The 20,317-nt window shown below is 41.2% G+C and overlaps 2 protein-coding genes across 6 annotated transcripts in view; one reads left to right on the top strand and one right to left on the bottom strand.

Annotated features, from left to right (window-relative positions):
• The window catches only part of ADAT1 (adenosine deaminase tRNA specific 1), a 26,397-nt gene extending 12,441 nt beyond the window's left edge, over positions 1-13,956 (top strand). For 3 of the 4 annotated variants that reach the window (XM_005028788.6, XM_027466161.3, XM_072043842.1), the window contains one exon: positions 5,581-13,956. Coding sequence is in view for 2 of the 4 variants with exons in the window: in XM_027466161.3 (XP_027321962.3) it covers positions 5,581-5,713 (133 nt within the window). In the remaining 2 variants the exon portion in view is untranslated. The remainder of the gene's footprint in view (positions 1-5,580) is intronic. The other variant, XR_001195058.5, reaches the window with a different exon arrangement.
• GABARAPL2 (GABA type A receptor associated protein like 2) lies at positions 8,670-20,317 on the bottom strand. Of its 2 annotated transcripts, XM_027466169.3 has the most exons (5): positions 20,098-20,317; positions 19,705-19,760; positions 14,350-14,522; positions 12,235-12,328; positions 8,670-8,945 (listed from the first exon to the last, which is right to left on the bottom strand). In XM_027466169.3, exons 1-4 carry the CDS (start codon positions 20,129-20,131, stop codon positions 12,238-12,240), a joined length of 354 nt encoding a protein of 117 aa, XP_027321970.1. In that variant the 5' UTR covers positions 20,132-20,317; the 3' UTR covers positions 8,670-8,945; positions 12,235-12,237. The 2 variants fall into 2 exon arrangements, with proteins under 2 accessions (XP_027321970.1, XP_071899968.1); XM_072043867.1 differs by lacking the exon at positions 8,670-8,945 and having other exon boundaries at positions 11,765-12,328.

Genomic DNA, 20,317 nt, shown 5'->3' with positions numbered 1-20,317 from the left:
GGATTTTCAGGCTGGAGATTGTATATGAGACTGGGTGATTATCACGTTACACGTTTGGTAGTATTTCACCTTGCTGTGCCTGATGATTAGGAGTTATAGCTTCATGGATAGAAAAACATACATCTCACTTTGGCTTAGAGATTATTCTGAGTGATGCAGAACATGCCATATCTGTTGCTTTGGTAGGTTTATTTTATTTTAGTCTTATTTCCAGGTATGATCTTTCCACCTCTGAGATGAAATCATAGCAGATGTTGACCTAATTTAACTGCTTGTAGCTACTGATGGGCATTCTTAATTCACTTTCAAATACAAAATTACCAACTTTTTTGAGAGGGAATGGCTTCTAACTTGTTCAGTCACTGTAATTTCTTCAGAATAGAGCATGAAATAATTCATTGTTGAGTAGTTGACTCATTGTGCTGATTGTATGCTGCTTATGTAAAGTCACCTTACCTCAGGCTTGTTCTAGACTTCAGTGGCTTTGTAATTTCCTTTGACTTTTTTGTCCTCTACCGTTTTTCTCTCTGGGCTTCTCCTCACCAACTCCAGCTGACTTGCAGATGTGGCATCATTTTTAGGCTGCACAAACTCAGTTTATACAGCAGAGATGCTAGCTCGCCAGTCAGCCTGTTCAGTTGTTTTCCTTTTGAAGTCTCCCCTTTTTCCTACTCTTCAATTAAAAATCAAAATAAAATGTTGCTTTGCTTCCTCCTCCTTCCCTTACCCTTTCTGCACAATATTCTGTTTTCTTCCTCTGTATTCCTTGTAGTCTGAATTCAAGTAGACTTCAGATAAATAATTTGAAAGTGTGGAATTTCTTCCTCTGAACTCCTGTGTATTCAACTCTTACCCATTTTTTTTCCTCCTATGCAAATGTGGCTTATCTCCTCTTATAGATGGTTGGCTCCTGTGCTATGCTGTCACACCATTTATTTTTCTCACTTTGCCCCTACATTCCTTCCCTGCCTTTTCTGGTCCACTTTTTGGTCTCTTGGCTCCCATCTGTTCTGCTCACCCAAGGGAATCTCATCTTTACTAGAGCTTGTCTTGTTAGTTTTGGGGTGTATTAGGACAAGAATCTTCCTTTATTTAGCCCTTTTCTCACCTCCTGTTGTCCACTTAGGATACTGGGACAGTTAAAGCTTTATGTGAAAATAATGTAGTAATGTTCTTTTATTTTCTTCTTTCCTGTATGTAGACATGCTTCTCCTGCTTTCTGTCCCTTCATTTCTCCTTCATTCTTGACACCTCTTCAGAATCGCTGCAGGCACTGTTCAGTTGGAACAGGTTGAGAGCATACTCAAAGTAGAAGATTGCTGGCTCCTCTTAAAAAGCATGTTTAGGAAATTGTGGTGATGTAGTACAACTAACATGCGAAGCATAACATTTAGCAGTTGCTTCTTTCAGGTCTTAGGTTGGTTTACTTTCAGCTGAAAACAATGAGATGTTTGACTGGTATTATCTACTTCACCAAGAATCAGATAGTGTTCTCTTGCGCTATCCCATTTTCTTCATTTCTGATAATTCTGATCTGTCTTGTGTGCCTTACTTGCCCATCTCTCTAACTGGACTATAAACAAACATTAACGTCTTAGACAACTGCTTACCTCCACCTGCCATGCTTCATTCTTTTCTGCTTGACACCCTCTCACATGTTGTTTTGTTTTAATGATTGAAGTTACTGGTACATAAATCCTTTAAAACAAAAACAAATAACTATTGCTGCCAGTCAGCTGTTTTATTCAGTCTTCTTACTGGTTACATCTCACATGCTGCATCAATTTCATGTTTTCTGTGCTCATTGTTAAGGGAGGGATACGATGCAGTTCTGGGTTCTGTTGTGCCTTTGCTAATCTGAATTGTTATGTGAAAACCTCTATAGTTATTATTATTTCCAAATACTTGGTGGTAGTATGGCAAAGAACGTTTTCTGGATTTTTGTTTGTTTGTTCTGCTGGCAGAATCTTGTTCTTCATACCTTATTCATAATGTTCATAACCTGGGAAACTGAAAGCCTTCTTTTGTGGCGTCCACTCTACAGAGTCAGCAGGCACTGCAGTCTGTGCAAGGTGTGGCTAGCTGCACAACCCTTCTTGTGAATCTAAGTGATACTTTGCAACAAAAACCTAGCCTGAGTTTCTTGCTGGGCTTGTTAAATGGATGGCTGATCATCTTTTCTCTTAACTGTGATGGGTCCTGACTACATTTAATACTGTGTTTTATTTCTCCTTCCCATTCAGACCCCATTATGTATGGGTGATTCCGGTTCCGGAGAAGCCTCACTGGGGAGAGGGGGGTAGGCTGTTCTACAGAAGAGTATGTGTACTAAGGGTACAAGGACTTTTAGATGGCTAAGATTAAAATACCTAAAGAACAGAACATTCTCTTGGTTTAAGATGCTATGAGAATCAGGCAAAGTATGGTTTCCTGGCAGCCTAGCATTAGGGGTTCACCGTTTATTTTTATATATTGAACATCTATAAGCTTTTATCCTCTTAGATGTGATTCGTTTTTGTTTTTGTTTTTTTTTTCCGTAAGAGTAATGCTTTGGTCAATGCCTGACAGTGTGCAGCAGTGCATTGGTTTTCTTCATAAGCTGCCCTGCTTCAGCTCAGTTTTGCACGTGGCTGAATGTATGATCCTTTTTAAGCATAGTGGTGCTGGTGTAATGCTTTTTCCAAGTGTGTGACACTAATGGCTCACCTCTCATGCCTCTGGCATGCATTGGAACCACTCTGCTTCTCTCCTGTACTGTAGTCTAGTGGTAAGATTGGAATAGTAAAGGGAAACATAAAAGGAATGTAGACAGTCAGACCTGGATAGGCTAGAGATCATATTATTTACAGGACTGCCTGGGTCAGCAGACAAGTGTTCATTTCTGCCCCTTCTTCCCTCCCCTCCAAAAAAGTCATAGGTTCTTCATTACAAATTCTTGGAGTCTTAACGTCCCAAACATACTAGAGATACAGACAAATCATGTGGCTCTTTTGGCAGTGTAGTGTACTTTGAATTTGAAAGCATTCTTTCCATGTGTGTATATATATTAAAAATTTCTCATAAGCCCAAGGCAGAAGTTGAGCATGAATTAAAAAAATATGTTTCATTTGGGCCATTCTTTGATGAAACTGTTTAAAATGCAGCTTTCTGTTACATCTGCTGTTCAATCCTGTAGCAATGTTGCCTGCCTGGAGAATGAGATCTCAGGAGGCTGCAGTTATATGTGGTCTTATAACTGCTAAAGTGAATTGGAAATACTGAGCTACTTCTCACTGTATATCCTGCTTTCATGCTAGCTATGTTTTCCCTTACTGTCTGCTATAAAAGTTTCATAACCGAACTCTGAAATAATCTAAGTTGGGAAAATTCCTTAAGTATTTTAGTTAAACTGGATCAGACTGCTGGATATACATTTAAAAGCCATTGATTTGCCAGCAAATTCAGGAAAAAAGCAACATTTAGCAAGAATTAAATAAATGGCTAGGCATCAGTCTTTCTCTTGGCTCTGTGGCTGGAAGAATCTATGTATATGTGTATAGTGCCATCATCCCTAGCAAATCCAAGGAAAACAGGTGTTTCGCCTTTTTTACAAGACTGAGCCAGTCCAAAAATCTGTGTTCTGTAGGTCTTTCTGATTTACAACCATCCTAATGCAAACAAATAAGTAAAAGTAGCTGTGTTTTGAAGATGTAAACAGCATCTGATATTAGCTCTTCTATGGTGAAGAACAAATATATGTCATTAGATGCATTTACAGTGAAGAAAGATAACGTCAAAATCTTAAATGTGTCAGAAGTACTTCAAGTATAGAAAGTATGGTAGCATAAAAGTTTCTTCCCAAAGACTGAATTGGTCATCAAATTTGAGTATAAGCATACACTTTGCTCCTTCAAGAATTGTCTTGTAGTGGAGTGGAGGTGCAGGTGGCTTGCAGCATATCTCTGAGGATCGTGCTGGAGTACCTGGGAGAGGAACAGCTAGCCTACACTAGAGATCTGAGGGAGCTGGTTAAGGTCCACCATCCAACTAGGATGTGTGCTGTTTCCTGAACACTGCTTATGCAGATAATTGGTGGTCTTTTACCTCTTCAGTGATGCTCCTATAGCATCTACCATTGGTACTGGGATTCTGTGTCTGTTCCATTGAGCAGGTGGAGGAGAGTTGCAGTGGGCCTTTCCACAGAACTTTCAAAAACAGCTCAGTGGTTAGTTGCAGAGTTTGAATAATGTGAAAGGGGTAAAGAAAGCAAAATGAATTGGCTGTGACAAAGAGTGCAGGCAGGTTTGTAAGAGTATCTAAAAGAAAAGTTGTGGATGCCCCATCCCTGTTCAAGGCTGGGTTGGATGGTGCTTTGGGCAACATGGTCTAGTGGGTCCATGGCAGGAGGGTCAAAACTGTATGATCTTTAAGATCCCTTCCAACCCAAATGATTCTGAGATTCTATAACTCTCCCATGTTCAGCAGTTGAGTAGGCAGGTTCTTTGCTCTTGCATTGTCTGAACCTTGGTTCTTCTGTATAGTTACTATCTCATGGTTTGCTGTGCATGTCAGTGTTCTAGAAATACATTTATAATAGAAAGCTGAATGGCTGAATTATAGCTTCTTAGGGTCTGCTATTCTGCAGCGTTGGGTGGTGGTGATGACTGTGGTGCCTTTAAGCGTGAAAGTTTGTTCTGTAACCTAGTGCAATGGTTCTCAGACTTTTTAGATTAGGATCCCTGGAGCAGTTTGGCTCTTCCTCTTTATTGAGGAATGTCATGTTGCCTGTGAATTTCCCTTCATATTGGATTGATGTTTAAACATTGTGCATCTCATGTGGTTTGACACTGGTAAAGGGAGAAGAAAGAGGCTGGAAAAGAATTAAGTTATATGAAATTGTTTTAGAGGTGTTTGTGCTTTCTCTCTCCTATGTGTTCAGATACTGTTGACCTGTATTTCCCTGTTTTGAAAACCAATCGTATCATGCATTCAGCAGAGAGACTGGTGGTTTTCCTGAGATTGTGGGGAGCAGGTGCTACATAATGAAGAGGGGCAGAATACCAAAACTGAGCCTCTTATGCTTTAGGGATTAGATAAAAGGAAAAAAATTCGTCTCATTCTTCCCCATAACTCCATGTTAAAAAATAAATACTCTTCTTCCCTATTCCCTTCCCTTCTGGCCAGCAATCACATCTGTTCTTCCCGCAAAACAAAGCTACTTCAACCCAATTCAAAGCACCCATCTCTAGCCACCTTTTCTGCTTTGGTCCTACGTTTTTTGCTAGCATGGGTTTTCCGTAACCTATTGTCACACAGTCAGGCACGGATACTTCTGTTGCTGGAGAGCATGTGTGAAGCGTGGCAGACAAGTTACTGTTTTCTTCTTTCATGAGACTGCTAACGATGTCTAGAAACACTGACTTCCTCAGCACCTGGGCCTCTCCAAGTCTCCCTTAGAAGCACAAGAGAATTTCACTTAGTGTGGAAGAGCTCATAGGGACATCATCATATTCTTAAATGCTTGATTGTTTTTTTTCATTGTGTTACAATACATCCAATAGAATAATAGACAATTTGTCATTGTTGTGCATTTTCTCTCAGGATGAAGACCCTAAGAACATACTGGGACTACAAGGAAGCTGCATCAAGTTATCAAGAAGCCTGGAAAGTGCTGCGCAGCCAAGCGCTGCTGGGCTGGGTCAAGAATGCCCAGGAATACCTGGAGTTCACATGAGAATAAAAGCAACTGTAAATACATCAAAATGCCCTGAAACCCAGCAGATACCTATGCTACTCAAGGGCCAGTAAAGATGTCCTCTAGTTCCTGTGCTATAAGTAGATAAGACTGAAAAGGAAAGTAAAATCGGAGATCTCTTTGTTTTGGTTGATTTGCACCCTGCCCTGCACTCCCCTCCCCCCTTTATTTAACTGTAGAGAAGAATCACTGCATATTTAGTTCTGAGCTGCATGAAACAATGTGCCTTCAAAAGTAAGGAAGCAGTGATGCAAATCATCGTTTTTCTGAGGATATGATTTATCAGCCGTAGTCTGTTGAAATGGAAGTAATGTCAACTGAAATTCAAACAGTACTATGGAAGAAGGGCTGTCTTTTTAAAACTTTGGTGCTGGTTTTCCTTCTGCTCTTCATAATGTTGTTATTGCTTTTGTGTTGCTGGGACAACCCTAATGTATAGTAAGTATTATTTTTATAACTCTTGTCTCTTCTTGTTTGGTGCTTGCAAGAATTTTCTGTCTCCCCACAGAATTTTTTGCTCCTAACTGGAAATAGTAGTTTTGTTCAAGGGTCTTTTTCTGGAAGTAATCCATATAACTTTCTATTACTAAAAGTAGCCAAAGCAGAATTAAAAGAGTGCCAGGAAGAAGGCTGTCAAATAATACTGCTTATGTTATCCTGTGTATCTCTTAATTTCAGGACTTTGCCAGAAACCCCTTTACAGTTGATGTGCTTCTGTGGACAGGAAAGAAATCTCCTGAATTACTTGGCTCGATCTTGTTCAACACTGGGTTTTTATTGGTCGTTTTTGTTTGGTTGCTTGCTTGGTTCAGGGTCTGTTTTTTCTTTTTCTCCAGTGATACGTGGTTCATTAAAAGCAGGGATGCCGTAAGCATTTATGTCAGTGTTTCCTGGCAAGTGTTCATTAATAGCCTGGCAAAGGTGGAAACACTCTGATGGGGACTGTAAGTAGTCTCTGACAGTCTTTGCAATCTTTGCCTTTATGCTTTATTACCAATAACATCTGCATGATAAAACAATCCACATTGCTAGCTGGGGGGAGGGAGGGGAACAATGGGTAATCATCCTCAAGCTTTCTGTCCCAATTATTACCTTCTGTGAGTAATTTCAGGACTGTGTCGCTGCTACTGAGCATGCTCCCTTTCTGTACTTTTTCTGCTATAACCTACTATTCCTAAAATATTCGGACAATGTAATGGCAGAATGAAAGAAAGTGTTTAATTTGGATCTTAAGAATTCTTTAGTTATTTGAGATTTCTGTTGTTTGGTATCTTATTGTTATTTTGGATTTGAAAAATGGGTACAGAATTTCTCAAAACAGCTTTTACAGCCAACCTACAGAGCTGCATAGGGGACTGAACAGTTGATAGCAGAGATCGTGTTACAGAAGATCTATTTACTGTGGGAATAACAACAAACTTGAATTGTGTGTGCATAAGCCTATCCGCTTAACTACAGCGCTGACATTCAGAAAGACCAATTGGTAATGGGGAAGACATTACATGTGTTTGTAAAGGGCAGAGGATTATGGAGAACGGTGACTTGCGTTAAGTCATTGGAGGCTGGAAGATGGCCAGCTGCCATTGCAGATAGGCCACTGGGTGAACTGCTAAAGACAAATGGTAGCAGTTACCATCACTGAGCAAATAGCATCCCAAGGGCAGAGTCCTGTAGTTTAACTAAAAAGATAACCGGTAAATTTCCAGGCTCCTGAAATTTGCCTCTGTCCTTCCGTGAAATCTTGCAGAAACTGCTCCTTCACATGCCTAGTTTCCCTTCATTAATCACCAACAAGGTCTGAAGTGAACCTGCCAACCAGACTGGAATGTTTCCAGTACCTGCCCAGCTGCAATATTAAAATGGATTACATAAAGCTTAGTTGTTCTGCAGTCTTGGCATCAGACTAGTTTTGAGATAAGCAGTTACATGACGTAAATTAATTTAAACTGATGGTTAACAAGGATGAGCAAACAATTGGTAATTGGAACAGCAGAGTTTATGAGGGCAGCAGGATTTCCAAGGCATGTGTAAAATGCTCTACAGAGTATCTTTCTATCACCCAGATACATGCTTGGCTATCCCAAGCTAGTACGGGGATCGATTGTTCCTATTTGCTAGAACAAAGAAACTGTAATTCCTAATTTGTATGGGATGCCTTTAACAGCTTTGCTGTTGGAGAAGTTGTTCTATTCTCAATCACAATAAGAAGGTTGGGCAGACAGCCCGCTCATTTTAAAGGAAGTCAAAAGCAGAGCATAGGAACAAGTACTTGTCCAGGTCTAAATTTAACTATCATCCGTTTGAGCTTGAAGCTAAAATTTCTTGAGACTGTGTGGTAGCATCTCTCTCCCCCTGAAAAAGAAAAATTCTTATCTTTGCAGTGTGCTTTCACTGCTCACCTCGTGCTGACTGGAGCCCTTACTGCTCATAATACGTTCAAAGTACATGGAAGATGGTTCAAATAATTGTCTGTGGAGAAACAAACTGTGACCCCAGAACAAGGTAGCTTTGTGCTAGTTGTTCACAGTTTTGCAATTAAACTAGTAAGCACATGAGCAAAGGAAGAGCTAGGGCTGTGCTGCTGTGGGTTGGAGCCAGGCTTCCTTCTGATGGTTAGAAACTACTAGATGGTTATGAAACCATGCCTGGAGGAAATGCTTGAGGTATAAGCAGGAAAATAGTTGAGTGAGTTACTTATGAAAAGCTACTGTCAGTAAGAAGGAAAGAAAGGTGTTAAGAGTAAAATTGGCAACCAAATGCAGTTGACAGGTTCTTCCTTAGAGCGTAACTATCCTGAGAATCTGATAGCATCATTACAAGCGCATTGCAGCAGTGGTGGTTTACGCAAAATAATTTTTGAGGAAAGACCATCTAAATTCAACTAGTGTTTGTTTCTTTAGATGACGCTTCAAGTAAGCTTAAGGCTATATAGAAATGTTACTGTAAGAATAGTGAGATGTTTATTCAATTTCTTCATTATTCAGAAGCGCTCAGAGGGTGGTGATTAGCAGCACAGAGTCCGTCTGGAGACTTACGACTACTGGTGTTCCTCAGGGGTTGGTGCTGGGTCTGGTCTTGTTCAACATTTTCATCGATGACCTTGATGAGGGAATAGTGTCCACCCTCAGCAAGTATGCCGATGATTAAAAAGCTGGGAGGAGTGGCTGACGCGCCAGAAGGCTGTGCTGCCATTCAGCGAGACCTGGATAGGCTGCAGAGATGGGCAGGAAGAAACCAAATGAGGTTTAACAACTCCAAATTTGGAGTCCTGCACCTGGAAAGGAACAACCACATGGTACAGGCTGGGGGAGAAGGAAGAAGTACAGGCTCTGAGGAGAAGGACATGGGGGTCCTGGTGGACGACAGGTTGACCATGAGCCAGCAGTGAGCCCTGGTGACCAAGAAAGCCAGTGGGATCCTGGTGTGCATTAAAAGGAGCGTGGCCAGCAGGTCAAGGGAGGTGATCCTTCCCCTCTACTGTGCCCTAGTCAGGCCTCACATGGAGTACTGTGTCCAGTTCTGGGCTCCCTGGTACAAAAAAGACAGGGTTTTCCTGGAAAGAGTCCAGTAGAGGGCCACTAAGATGATACAGGGCCTATGGGCTATAGGGTTTCCTCCCTGTGAGGAAAGGCTGAGAGACCTGGGTCTGTTCAGCCTTGAGAAAAGACTGAGAGGGGATCTTTTTAATGCTTACAAATATCTTAAGTGTGGGACACAGAGGGATTTGGCCAACTTCTCGGTAGTTTGTGGAGACAGGACAAAGGTCAATGGCCACAAAATGGAGCCCAGGAAGTTCCACACCAACATATGAAAGAATTTCTTCACAGTGAGGATGAAGGAGCACTGGAACAGGCTGCCCAGGGAAGTTGTGGAGTCTCCTTCTCTGGAGATATTCGAGACCCGTCTGGACGCCTACCCGGGTAACCTGCTCAAGGGAACCTGCTTTGGCAAGGGGGTTGGACCCAATGGTCTCTTGAGGTCCCTTCCAACCCCTACAATTCTGTGCTTCTGTGATTCATTCAGTGTTTAGACTGAAATGCCTTCTCAGTCCTTAAGGGTTAACAGAAAAGACTATATGGGACCCAGTGTTCTAGACAAACTGCTTTTAATCAATTTAAAAGACACACTGTCCTCTCTAAAGGAGAGGTATGCAGTTCAAAAGAAAATCTTTTTCTTGACATTTCAAGTACATTTGCAGATACAAAGGAAAGTAGATGTTAGAGCCTTTATCTCTGCATTCTCTGGAATTACTTGGGTACCTGGGCTTCTAAAATCAAACTAATTAAAAATTACAGAGAAGTTAAGAGAGTAATTATGTTTGTTTTTAGAGGCTTATGAGGGGTATTCCAAAAGTCAACATGAATCATAACAATGGCAATAAAACCTTATCTTTCCTTGAAAACCTCATCTTTCCTTGTTTTGGTTAGATATATTTGTGCTAGCATGTAATTAGTTTTCTTGTGCAGTTGTGAGGGCTAAGGTACGTTTTCTTATTAGCAGCTAGCAAAAAAAGAAAACCACCAAACTTAATACTGTAGACAAACTGAGACATTTAAGCTCAAAGGAAACATTTTTCCAGCAGAAAAATGTATTAAAAATCACAGCTGCAACCACTCTGAATCAAAATGTTTTGGAGTAAATGGTAATAGTAAGTCCATAGAAAGGGACAGAACGCATTCTGGAAAGAAACGGACGGAGTGTTAACTAAGGCATTGCTATACATTGCAGTACTATTTCAAATAATGAAAGGCATAATGAAATTAACTGCACATTCTCAGATGTAGTAAGCACGTGCAGCACTGTTATCGTGACAAGTCCCAATAATACTGTAGTATCAATGTTTCATAAGCTCCTATCTCTTCAAATGTGGAGTCATTCTGCCAGCACCTCTAAAACCTGTAGTGCTGAACACAATTCCATGCATAAGGTGGATTCATGAGAATTTTAGTCTAATATGAATTTGATTTAAGCTTACAGAGTGGTAACATTTCCAGTGTGTCTGGAAACACTGTAAAAACTAAAGTCTTCTACACCATTTAGCATGAAAATCAAGTGATACTTTTATTAAGAACCTAAACTGTAATTAGTGATTCCTTGCTGATTCACAAACTCTGGAGCAATGCTACTCTTCCAACCCAGTGTTGTCTTTTCATATCAGAGCATGAACTCCAGTACTGTGCACTTACATGTGGTTTTGTTTGTTTATGCAGTCTTGTAGTTCAGAGCCACAAGCTTGCCTCTGCCTCTTAAGTAGAGGTAGTCATGTAGCTATGGTAAGCCAAATTGGAAGGAAGTTGAGAGCCTCATGAGTAACAGCTTTTTTGGTTTTATGGCAAACCTTTCTGTTTTTGCTGTGCCGTGCCACATGCTTGAGCGGTAGTGCTCATAAAGTGGAGGAACTGATCTTGAACTCTTTATCCTGCATGCAGCATTTCTAAGTCTAGCTGTCCATTTCAAGTGAATTAAAGCTATTTTTTCACATACATGGTTCTGTAAATTCCTTACAATACCTACCAAATTTTTGGTTGGAAAATACATGTATATTTATATAACTAACTGTAACACAACTACTGCTGTTATTTTTTTTTTAAAGCTGCTCATGCAACTGTTTTAATCTGAACTCCTTACCAGTTATTTCTCTCTTGGCCATAACTCACGGACAAATTATTCCTTCCTGTTCTTCAGCTCTCTGGTTTTCTATTTGTATTGTTCCTTCTTCAAGATGCCCTTTCCTTATATGCTATACTTTTTTCACCTACGTCCTGCATTCCAAAACCCAACGGTATTTATTCCTCCGCTTATAGCCTGTGCGCTGGCCTGGCTTTTAAACTTCTGATTACATGTAATAGTGCTGAATCTTTTGGTCTTAAGAACTAACAGATAGCTCTTTGTCTATTCCTTCTATCATCAGCAGCATCCCAAATGCTGAGAAGCAGTACAATATCTAGTAAATAATGTAAGCAGTTTTATGCTATCTAGTGAATGATATATAACTGTGGCCAAAGTGAAAGTAAAGAAGTAACATCACTGTTTGTGGTAGGAATTTTTATTGTACTTTGTTACTTGAGAAAGAAGAACATACTTCCTTGATTCAACATGATCAGCATCTTGCTACTGCTTAGGATAACCTAGCAAATCCAGTGTTCCCAATACTAATTTAATGTTTTTATTTTTCATAAATTAACTCCTTAAAACAGAATAAATGTGCATTCTTTTCATGTTCTAGTAGCTCCACTACTTTGCTTTATTATTTAATCAATGCCATTAAATGTATCCCCTAAAGGAGGGAGGCTCTGCAAATCCACAGCCATGAGAAAAAAACACACTTTTTTTTTTTTTTATAATTTAACAGTCTAATAAAACCAGACCTATAGATACATTAGGAAATAAATCCAGTTACAAATACATGTATATAGAAGAAACCTACGTGGATGTCAGAACAGAAAATGATCAGCTATTTACAAGATACACAGCAGGATGGTATAGTAGCCAAGACCCACCATTCAGAAACCAAATGTGTTCTCTCCACTGTAGGCAACATACAAGAATCCATCTTCATCCTTCTCCTTCTCATAAAGTTGTCCCATAGTTAAGCTTGAAGAGGGAAAAATGAAACAGCTTGCTTGGATCACAACAGTTGCAAATGGTAACAGAATCTCACATAAAGATTAATAAAAGCTAAAATTAAGTCCTATGTATAAATTAAAACACACACACACACACACAAAGTTGACTCCTGATTTCACAAAATGATCCTGGGCTCCCTGCAGGACACCTAGATTTCTGTTACTTGTGTACCTAATAAGTACATCTATGAAAATGCTTCCTTATTTTTATTAGAAATTACTCACTGGATGTATTTCAATTTCTGAATTGTATGTTATTGATGCTGTGACTAATAGCAAGATTAACAGCCTGGTAGCATCATCTTTCAATGCAGCTGAACTGAAACCTTGCTGCTTGTGTGAAGAACCTAATTTCTCTCTCCATATGCTGTAGTCTTGAATGTTCAGATGGTCTTAAGTTCACCAAACTTATGCTGCTTGGACTGTTTATCTGAGGTCCAGGTTGTTTGGAGGAGTTAAAGCTTTGTTTTCTGTATTGTTAAAAAGTGATGACTTAAAGTAGTGCTATTACTAAAATGTGTGGGCAATAAATTCCATGCTAGCTAAAAGCTAGTGTTTTTTTCAGTGGATAAAATTTTGAATGTCTGGACTATTTTTTTTTTAACAGGATAGGCATGTGGCCCTTCACAGTTTAAGTAGTCTTTAGTGGGATACTTTACTGTGAAAAACAGTAACAGAACCAAGCAATTACTTGGCCAGTAAATTGTTCCAACCATCTGTGAAGCACAGATGAAACAGGCAGTTGACTTTAGTCAGGTGCACAAGTGGTGCTGCTTCTGCTCACCTTTGACTTCCCAAGATTGTTTGAGAAAAGACTAGTGAACTGGAAGATGCAGACTGAATGTGAGTGATGGGGAAAAGAGTCATGGGTTTTTACCCATAAGAAAGGGATGCCACATGAGAGGAACTGGAGAGAGTTGCAGGCAATACTAGAAATAGAAGGAAATTGGTAAATAGTAGATAAACTTCAGGATGAGGAGAGAAGAGTGGCAAGAGTTAGTGGTCTATGCAATAAATTTGTCCTACAAGAGAAGTAGCCATTGATCAATATGATTTTTATCTGCTAACAAAAGTTAACATTTTTCCATTAGCTTGAAGCTTCAGCGTCCTGTATTTCCAGCAGAGATGAGAGATCTCATCATTAATGTGAGATTAGATAATGTGCTGTTTCTTTTCCTTTCCTGTTTGTTGCTAGCAGTTGTATAGCACTAAGAAGATGGCACTAATACGTTCCTAATGCTCCCAGAAGAGAGAGCATAGAAAAAGGTTCACAGGTCCCTATTGTGTATCATGAATTAAATAAAAATATTTCTAGCTGAGTCTGGACAAGTTACCTGGGAGTACTGTTACAGAGGTAAGGGTTAGTAAGAATAATGCTGCATCTAAGCCACATAATGTTACATGCTATTCCTTCGAATATTAAAAATAGCTTGTATAGTAAGTAGCTGCTTCTTCTATATATTATTCTGTATGTAGCAGGCAACCATTGCAACGTATTCCAATACAAAAGCAATGTGAAAAACCTTTCTATAGTCATTTTGCATTTCATGCTTATATTAAAAAAAAAAAAGTGATTAAAAAAGTAACAGTAACTCACATATAGTGTCATTTCTTTGTGAACTGACAGAGGTAGGTTAATGTTTTTTCAGAATAATTTATGGTGTTTGCTTTTGAGCACTTAACATGCAACCTTTTTGTTATACTGAGGATTATTTGCCATTGATGATATCAGTGTTGTTCCTATGTTCAACTAAAGATAAAATGCCAGAGCTTACCCTCTTGCCATGAAAGTAATGATAATACATTTTGTAGTCACCTTTCCTTTAAGCCTAGCTTGAGAAACAAGATATTTATCACATATGAGGGGGGGGAGGGAAGCAGTGAGATTTAAATTGTAAATATGTGCCTTCTAAAAATCACCAAATAAGCCTCAAAAGGAGTTAATGTCCCTCTGATATGGTTCTGAATACCAAGTGAACAGCCTCTTACCTAGACTGTGGGACAGTCTTATCTACAAAGAGGAATATTGCCTTCTCAGAGGGCAGCTGAATCCTCTTCCTGATGATCCACATGAACTGGGCCACAGTGATGTCAGATGGAACTAAGTACTTCCTCTTGTCAATATCAACAATCTGAGATCCTGAGACCTTCTCCACTATGACCTGTAAAATATAAGCATGAAAGTGAGGCTTTTCTATGAACAGAAGGCTTTGATAAATCACCTGCTCTAACCAAAATCTATCCTCTTTTTAGTTTAGAGACATTACTCCTTGTGCTGTCACTGCACTGCTTGACAGAGAGTCCTTCCCCAGCTTTCCTGCAGCCACTGGAGGGCTGCTATAGGGTCCCCCCAGAGACTTCTGTTCTGCAGGCTGAACAAATCCAGCTCTCCCAGCCTGTCTTCACAGGAGAGGTGCTTCAGCCTCTGATTCAACCTCGTGGCCCTCCTCTGGTCTCACATATTCCTTCCAAATGTGTTGGAGTCATGAAAAAATCAACAAGACTGCAGTACTGGTAAATCAGCAGTGGAAAGTGATATGGAAAACCCAGGGAACTACAGGCTTGACCTCAGTGCCTGGAAAGGTGATGGAACAGGTCATCTCGAATGCAATCACACAATGTAGGTGGGACCACCGGAGGATCAGGCCTAGTCAGCCTGTTCATGAAAGGCACGTCCTGCATAACCAACCTCATCTCCTTGTACGACCAGGTGACCCAGCTGGTGGATGAGGGAAAGCCTCTTGATGTAGTCTACCTAGATTTCAGCAAGGCCTTTGACATGGTCTCCCACAGTATTCTGGAGAAGCTGGCAGCCTATGGCTTGTACAGGTATACTCTTCGCTGGGTTAAAAACTGGCTGGATGTCCGTGCCCGGACAGTGGTGGTGAATGGAGTGAAATCCAGCGGGAGAATGGTCACCAGTAGTGATCTCTTGTGGTCAGTGTTGGGGCCCATCCTCTTTAATATCTTTGTTGATGATTTGGATGAGGGAATTGAGTGCACCCTCAGGAAGTTTGCAGGTGACACCAAGTTAGGGGGAAGTGTCGATCTGCCAGAGGGTAGGAAGGCCCTGCAGAGGGACCTGGACGGGATGAGTCAATGGGCAGAGGCCAATGGGATGAGGTTCAACATGGCTCAGTGCCACGTTCTGCACTTTGGCCACAACAACCCCGTGCAGCACTACAGGCTTGGGGCAGAGTGACTGGAAAGCTGTGCAGAGGAAAAAGATATGGGGACAATGATAGATGCTCACCTGAACATGAGTTGGCAGTGTGCCCAGGTGGCCAAGAAGGCCAAGGGCATCCTAGCTAGTATCAGGAATAGAGTAGCCAGCAAGACCAGGTACGTGATTGTCCCCTTGTATTCAGCTCTGGTGAGGCTGCACCTCGAGTACTGCGTTCAGTTTTGGGCTCCTCAGTACAAGGACATCAAGGTCCTGGAACACGTCTAGAAAAGGGCTACAAAGCTGCTGACGGGTCTGGAACACAAGCCCTGTGAGAAGCAGCTGAAGGGATGTGGGATTGTTTAGTTTGGAGAAGAGGAGGCTCAGGGGAGACCTTACTGCTCTCTACAATGGCCTGAAAGGAAGGTTTAGGGAGCTGGGGGTCAGCCTCTTCTCACGGGTAACTAGCGATAGGACTAGAAGGAATGGCCTGAAGTTGCACCAGGGATGGTTTAGGTTGGAAATTTAGAGACATTCTTCTCAGAAAGCGTAGTCAGGCATTGGAATGGGTTGTCCAGGGAAGTGGTGGTGTCACCGTCCCTGGGGGTGTTCAAGGAAAGGTTGGACCTGGTGTTTAGGGACATGGGTTAATAGGTGATATTGGTAGTAAGGTGATGGTCTTGAAAGTCTCTTCCAACCTTAATGATTCTGTGATTGTGAAGTCCACTCACTCACTTTGTACATATGCTGCTTATTTTGTCTTTGTCAGTATCTCATACACAGAAAGTGGCAGTCATTGATTGAAATTTTGTGTTACATAGAACTGTAGTCTGCAAGGAGCATTCCCTATTCTCTTGTAAAATGTTATATGATAAAATAGTTATTATAGTTATAAAATAGTAATTACCAAGAAGTAAAGGTTTAATACATACACACCACTTCTACCCATCAAACTTAACTGTCTCCTCTGAACAAAGCCCCAAGTCATTCCTAATTCGTGACAGAACTGATTGCCTTGATATGGAGTATAGCAAAAGGGCAAAAAAATAAAAATAAAAAATTCATCAACACTAAAGCAAAAAACAAACAAAAAAATCAGTACTAAGGTAAGAGGGAGAACCACCAGCCTAGTCTAGAATCTAATGTTTTCGACTTCACCTGCTGTTCACAATCCTAAGATGCCAAAATGTCTCTTAGGCTTCTATGTAAAGCATAACTTGATTCACTATTTTTTAAGTATTTTGTATTTATCTGTGCAGTATACTGCACCATCACAGAATATGTACCAATATCATCACACGTGTACCAGGATCTCAGAAACTGTCATGCTAAGTAGAGCAGCAGCCATACTGTAGATATGAAGATATGTAGATACTGAAGAGACCATGTTATATCTGAATATAGTCAAAATTCTGATAGAGTTGCAGTGTAAATTGTATAATGTAAGGTTCTAGTTTGCCATAGATCCCATGTGTTTGTTTGTTTTTTTTTTTTTTAAAGTGTTTTGCTGCACAGCTTTTGAATTGTCATCCACACTGTCTGGGTTTGCATAATTAATCTGGCAATAATTATTCACCTCCCACAGTTAGGCACTAGGCATTTTAGCCAGGCTGTATGATGAGTCTAGGCAGAGAAAGGAAGCATGCCTGCAGCGTGCCCTGGAGTACCAGTTACTCTGCCAATGAAGCCAGTTGAGTGCTCCACCAGATTAGCAGAAATGTGCTGTGACGTGATCTTGTCTGTATGCTTCTGACATACTAAACTTAAACTGAGAAATGATCCAGCAGTATATGTTACGTATGATATTATCAACAATACGATTACAGCATCAGTTGGATGAAGTTACAGGACGACAAGGAAGCCATACTAATGAAATGTTGGTTTTAGCTATATATGAGTATGCATAAGAGTTATATATCAATAAGAGCCAGATGGGATACATAGACTTGGAAAAAAAGATGCCTATGTTAATCACCATTTTAGAATGTCTACAGATTCAGGTTTGCAGTAACATACTGATATTTTTCACTGGACAGCAGAAAAAAAAAAAAGTTTTATTCTGAATATGCGTAACCACACTTTAAAGCATACCGTTTGTTCTACCTTATTATTGTTGTCTCACTGATGCTATTCTCCTGTGTTACACTGAACTGACATTACACTATCTTACTTCATATGTTAGGAAGTTAAGAAATTGACCACAGGAAGGCAAGACAGCAAGTTGGTCACAAACAAAGCAAAAAGCAACATATGGGAGGAAGGTGAATTAAGTATAACTTATGGAAAGGACCTGATGGTTCCTTCAAGGCTAGGCCTTGAAGGAAGAATGCAGTATGTGGGGAAACAGGGCTGACAAGAGGTTGCTGTGCCTCCGTTGCTTAGCTCTGCACTCCTCATTGCTACAGCATACAGTTAAGGCTCGAGTAAATTTACAAAATACACTATGATCTGGGGAGGGTTCTTTTATTTGGTGCTGCCTACAGAAACAGGATGGTACAGTAGGTGGCCCTTGCAATTTAGTACATGGGAAGGGTGAAGAAGACCAAGACCAGACTGAAAGGAGCATTCAAGCTTTAACATCTGATACTTTAAAAAAGAGATTGCAATAATCTACCAGGCATTTTAGCTTTACGATGCAGAAGCTGTCATAACTGGAAGTCAAGGCTATTGGTGAACTGCTTCTAGTAAAACTTGCAGATACCTCTAACCCTTGGATCATGTGATGCCCAGGCAAATTTAAAATAGCAGTGCTTTAGAAGCATGAGTGTCTTTTCGACTCCCATTTTATTTCTAAAGGGTCCAGGCTAGGACAGGGGCTATTCATATGGTATCTCAATACAGCTTAAGATGTTTGAGCTACTGAAATATCTACAAATCCATGGAGCCAGAGACAGCAGCTGAGAACTGCTCTGAAGGTCAGAACCCTCTGACCTACATCATTCTGGATGCAGACTACAGACTGGAAAGAAGAAAACACGCATTAAGTCTGCAAAACACTTTTGATCACTAAATGCAAAAGAATGTATATTTGATACCAACTACTTTGTAAAAGTTAGGTGTCTCAATCTGAAACATCATGCAGATTTTTTTTTTATTTTCCTAGACAAAGCATCACGATGGACTTTGAGGTTTAATTCCCGTATCTATTTACACATTGCTATCCGTTCCCGATAACGTATCACATAATTCTGACTCATACTATGAGTTCCAATGTCTCTCTTTTTCCTCTAGGGTCGTGAAATATATTCTGGAAATGCGCAAAAGTATACTTGTTAAGATATATGGTTATTAGCATGCTACAGTCTGTATTAGGTAGTTGGCCAAGTGGAAAATAGCAAGGATTGGATGAGCTTGCCAGACTACAACTGGAGAAGATGCTGTGACTAGGTTTGATTCAGAAAGAGAAAAAGGCAAAATGGTTAGAGGTCTGTGCTGTCTACTGGCTAAGGTACTTACGTAGAGGTCAGACAGGAATGTCACTAATTGGCATGTGATCAGATGGAATGTGGAAATTTTACTCCCAAGTATATTAGTTGAGAATGTGAATGTGTTGCTAGCTGTTACAGAAGAGCACGAAGTATGGTTATTTCACTGACTGAAACATGATAAAGGGGGTTACAGAGTGAAGAAAAGTTATTTGCTATTTAGCAGGCAGCAAGTATTAATGCAGAAAGGAAAAGTCACCACTTGCAATGGCTCTTCAAACAACAGAGCTTACATGAGGTAGGTTCAAGATCAGATTGCTTACAGGTAGATATTAAATAAGGGGAAAATTACAAAACTCATCTAGCCGTGATGGATGACAGTCAAGGTGTAATAATTTATTCTCTCTCTGGCACAGAATAAAATCTTCAAGAGACTGAAAGCATAGGGTCTTTGCTGAGAATATAATTGCTATTAGAAGAAACCAGGACACTCATAAACCATAGACACGTGGTGAGCATTCAGAAAGTCAGGCACTGTTGCTTACTTGAGAATACGTATAGCGGTAGAGGAGGGAATGCTGAATTAGTTAAATGTGTTTGGAGCCTCTTTAAAACATCTTTGTCACAAAATGGAAGATAAAAACACGAAAGATGAATTTATGTAGTAGGATGTGGTCAAAGAAGAGAAGGCAGGATGGGAACAGCTTATCCATCTTCGCCTCTACGTACTGGAATGAAGATGGCTTGGTTACTCACCGGGACACGGTCAGGGTATTTGGCTCGGATTTTTGCTGACTCGACGCATCTGTGCTCTGTGAACAAAACTCGTAATTAGTCATTGGGATGGTAACAGTATCTATCACCGCTGTCCTAGGCAGAGTCAGCGGCGCTGCAGACATGGGAGCCGGTGGGGGCTGCGGCCGTCCTGCCTCCCTGCGACGAGACCCCAGCTACTCGGGGAGACCGTCCCCGGTTACCGCGCCAGCCTTCGGCGAGGGCCGCAGGGGGCTGTCCGCCCAGAGCCGCGACGACCGGCTCGGGGGCTGCCCGGGGCGTACCGAGTCGGGAGGCCCGGGGCAGATGGCGACGCAGGAGACGGGGCGGCGCAGGGCCGCCGGCGGGCAGCACCGGGCCCGGGCCCGCCCTTACCCAGCGCGTGGTCCTCCTTGAACATCCACTTCATGGCGCGGGCCGGGCAGGAAGCGGAGCCGGCGGCGGCGAGGCCCGAGTGCGGGCGGGCAGGGACTCGTGGCGGGCGGCGGGGCCTGTCGCTGTCACGGTCCCTGTCACAACAACAACAGCCGCGGCTCGGCAGGCGGGACTTCCGGTCGGTTTCCTAGCAACCGCCCGAACCGCAGCGCTTCCGGCC

Source organism: Anas platyrhynchos, chromosome 12, assembly GCF_047663525.1.
Source record: "Anas platyrhynchos isolate ZD024472 breed Pekin duck chromosome 12, IASCAAS_PekinDuck_T2T, whole genome shotgun sequence".
Lineage (NCBI taxonomy): Eukaryota > Metazoa > Chordata > Aves > Anseriformes > Anatidae > Anas > Anas platyrhynchos.
Note: the sequence above shows the minus strand (reverse complement) of the source record. Positions and strands in the feature narration are given on the sequence as shown.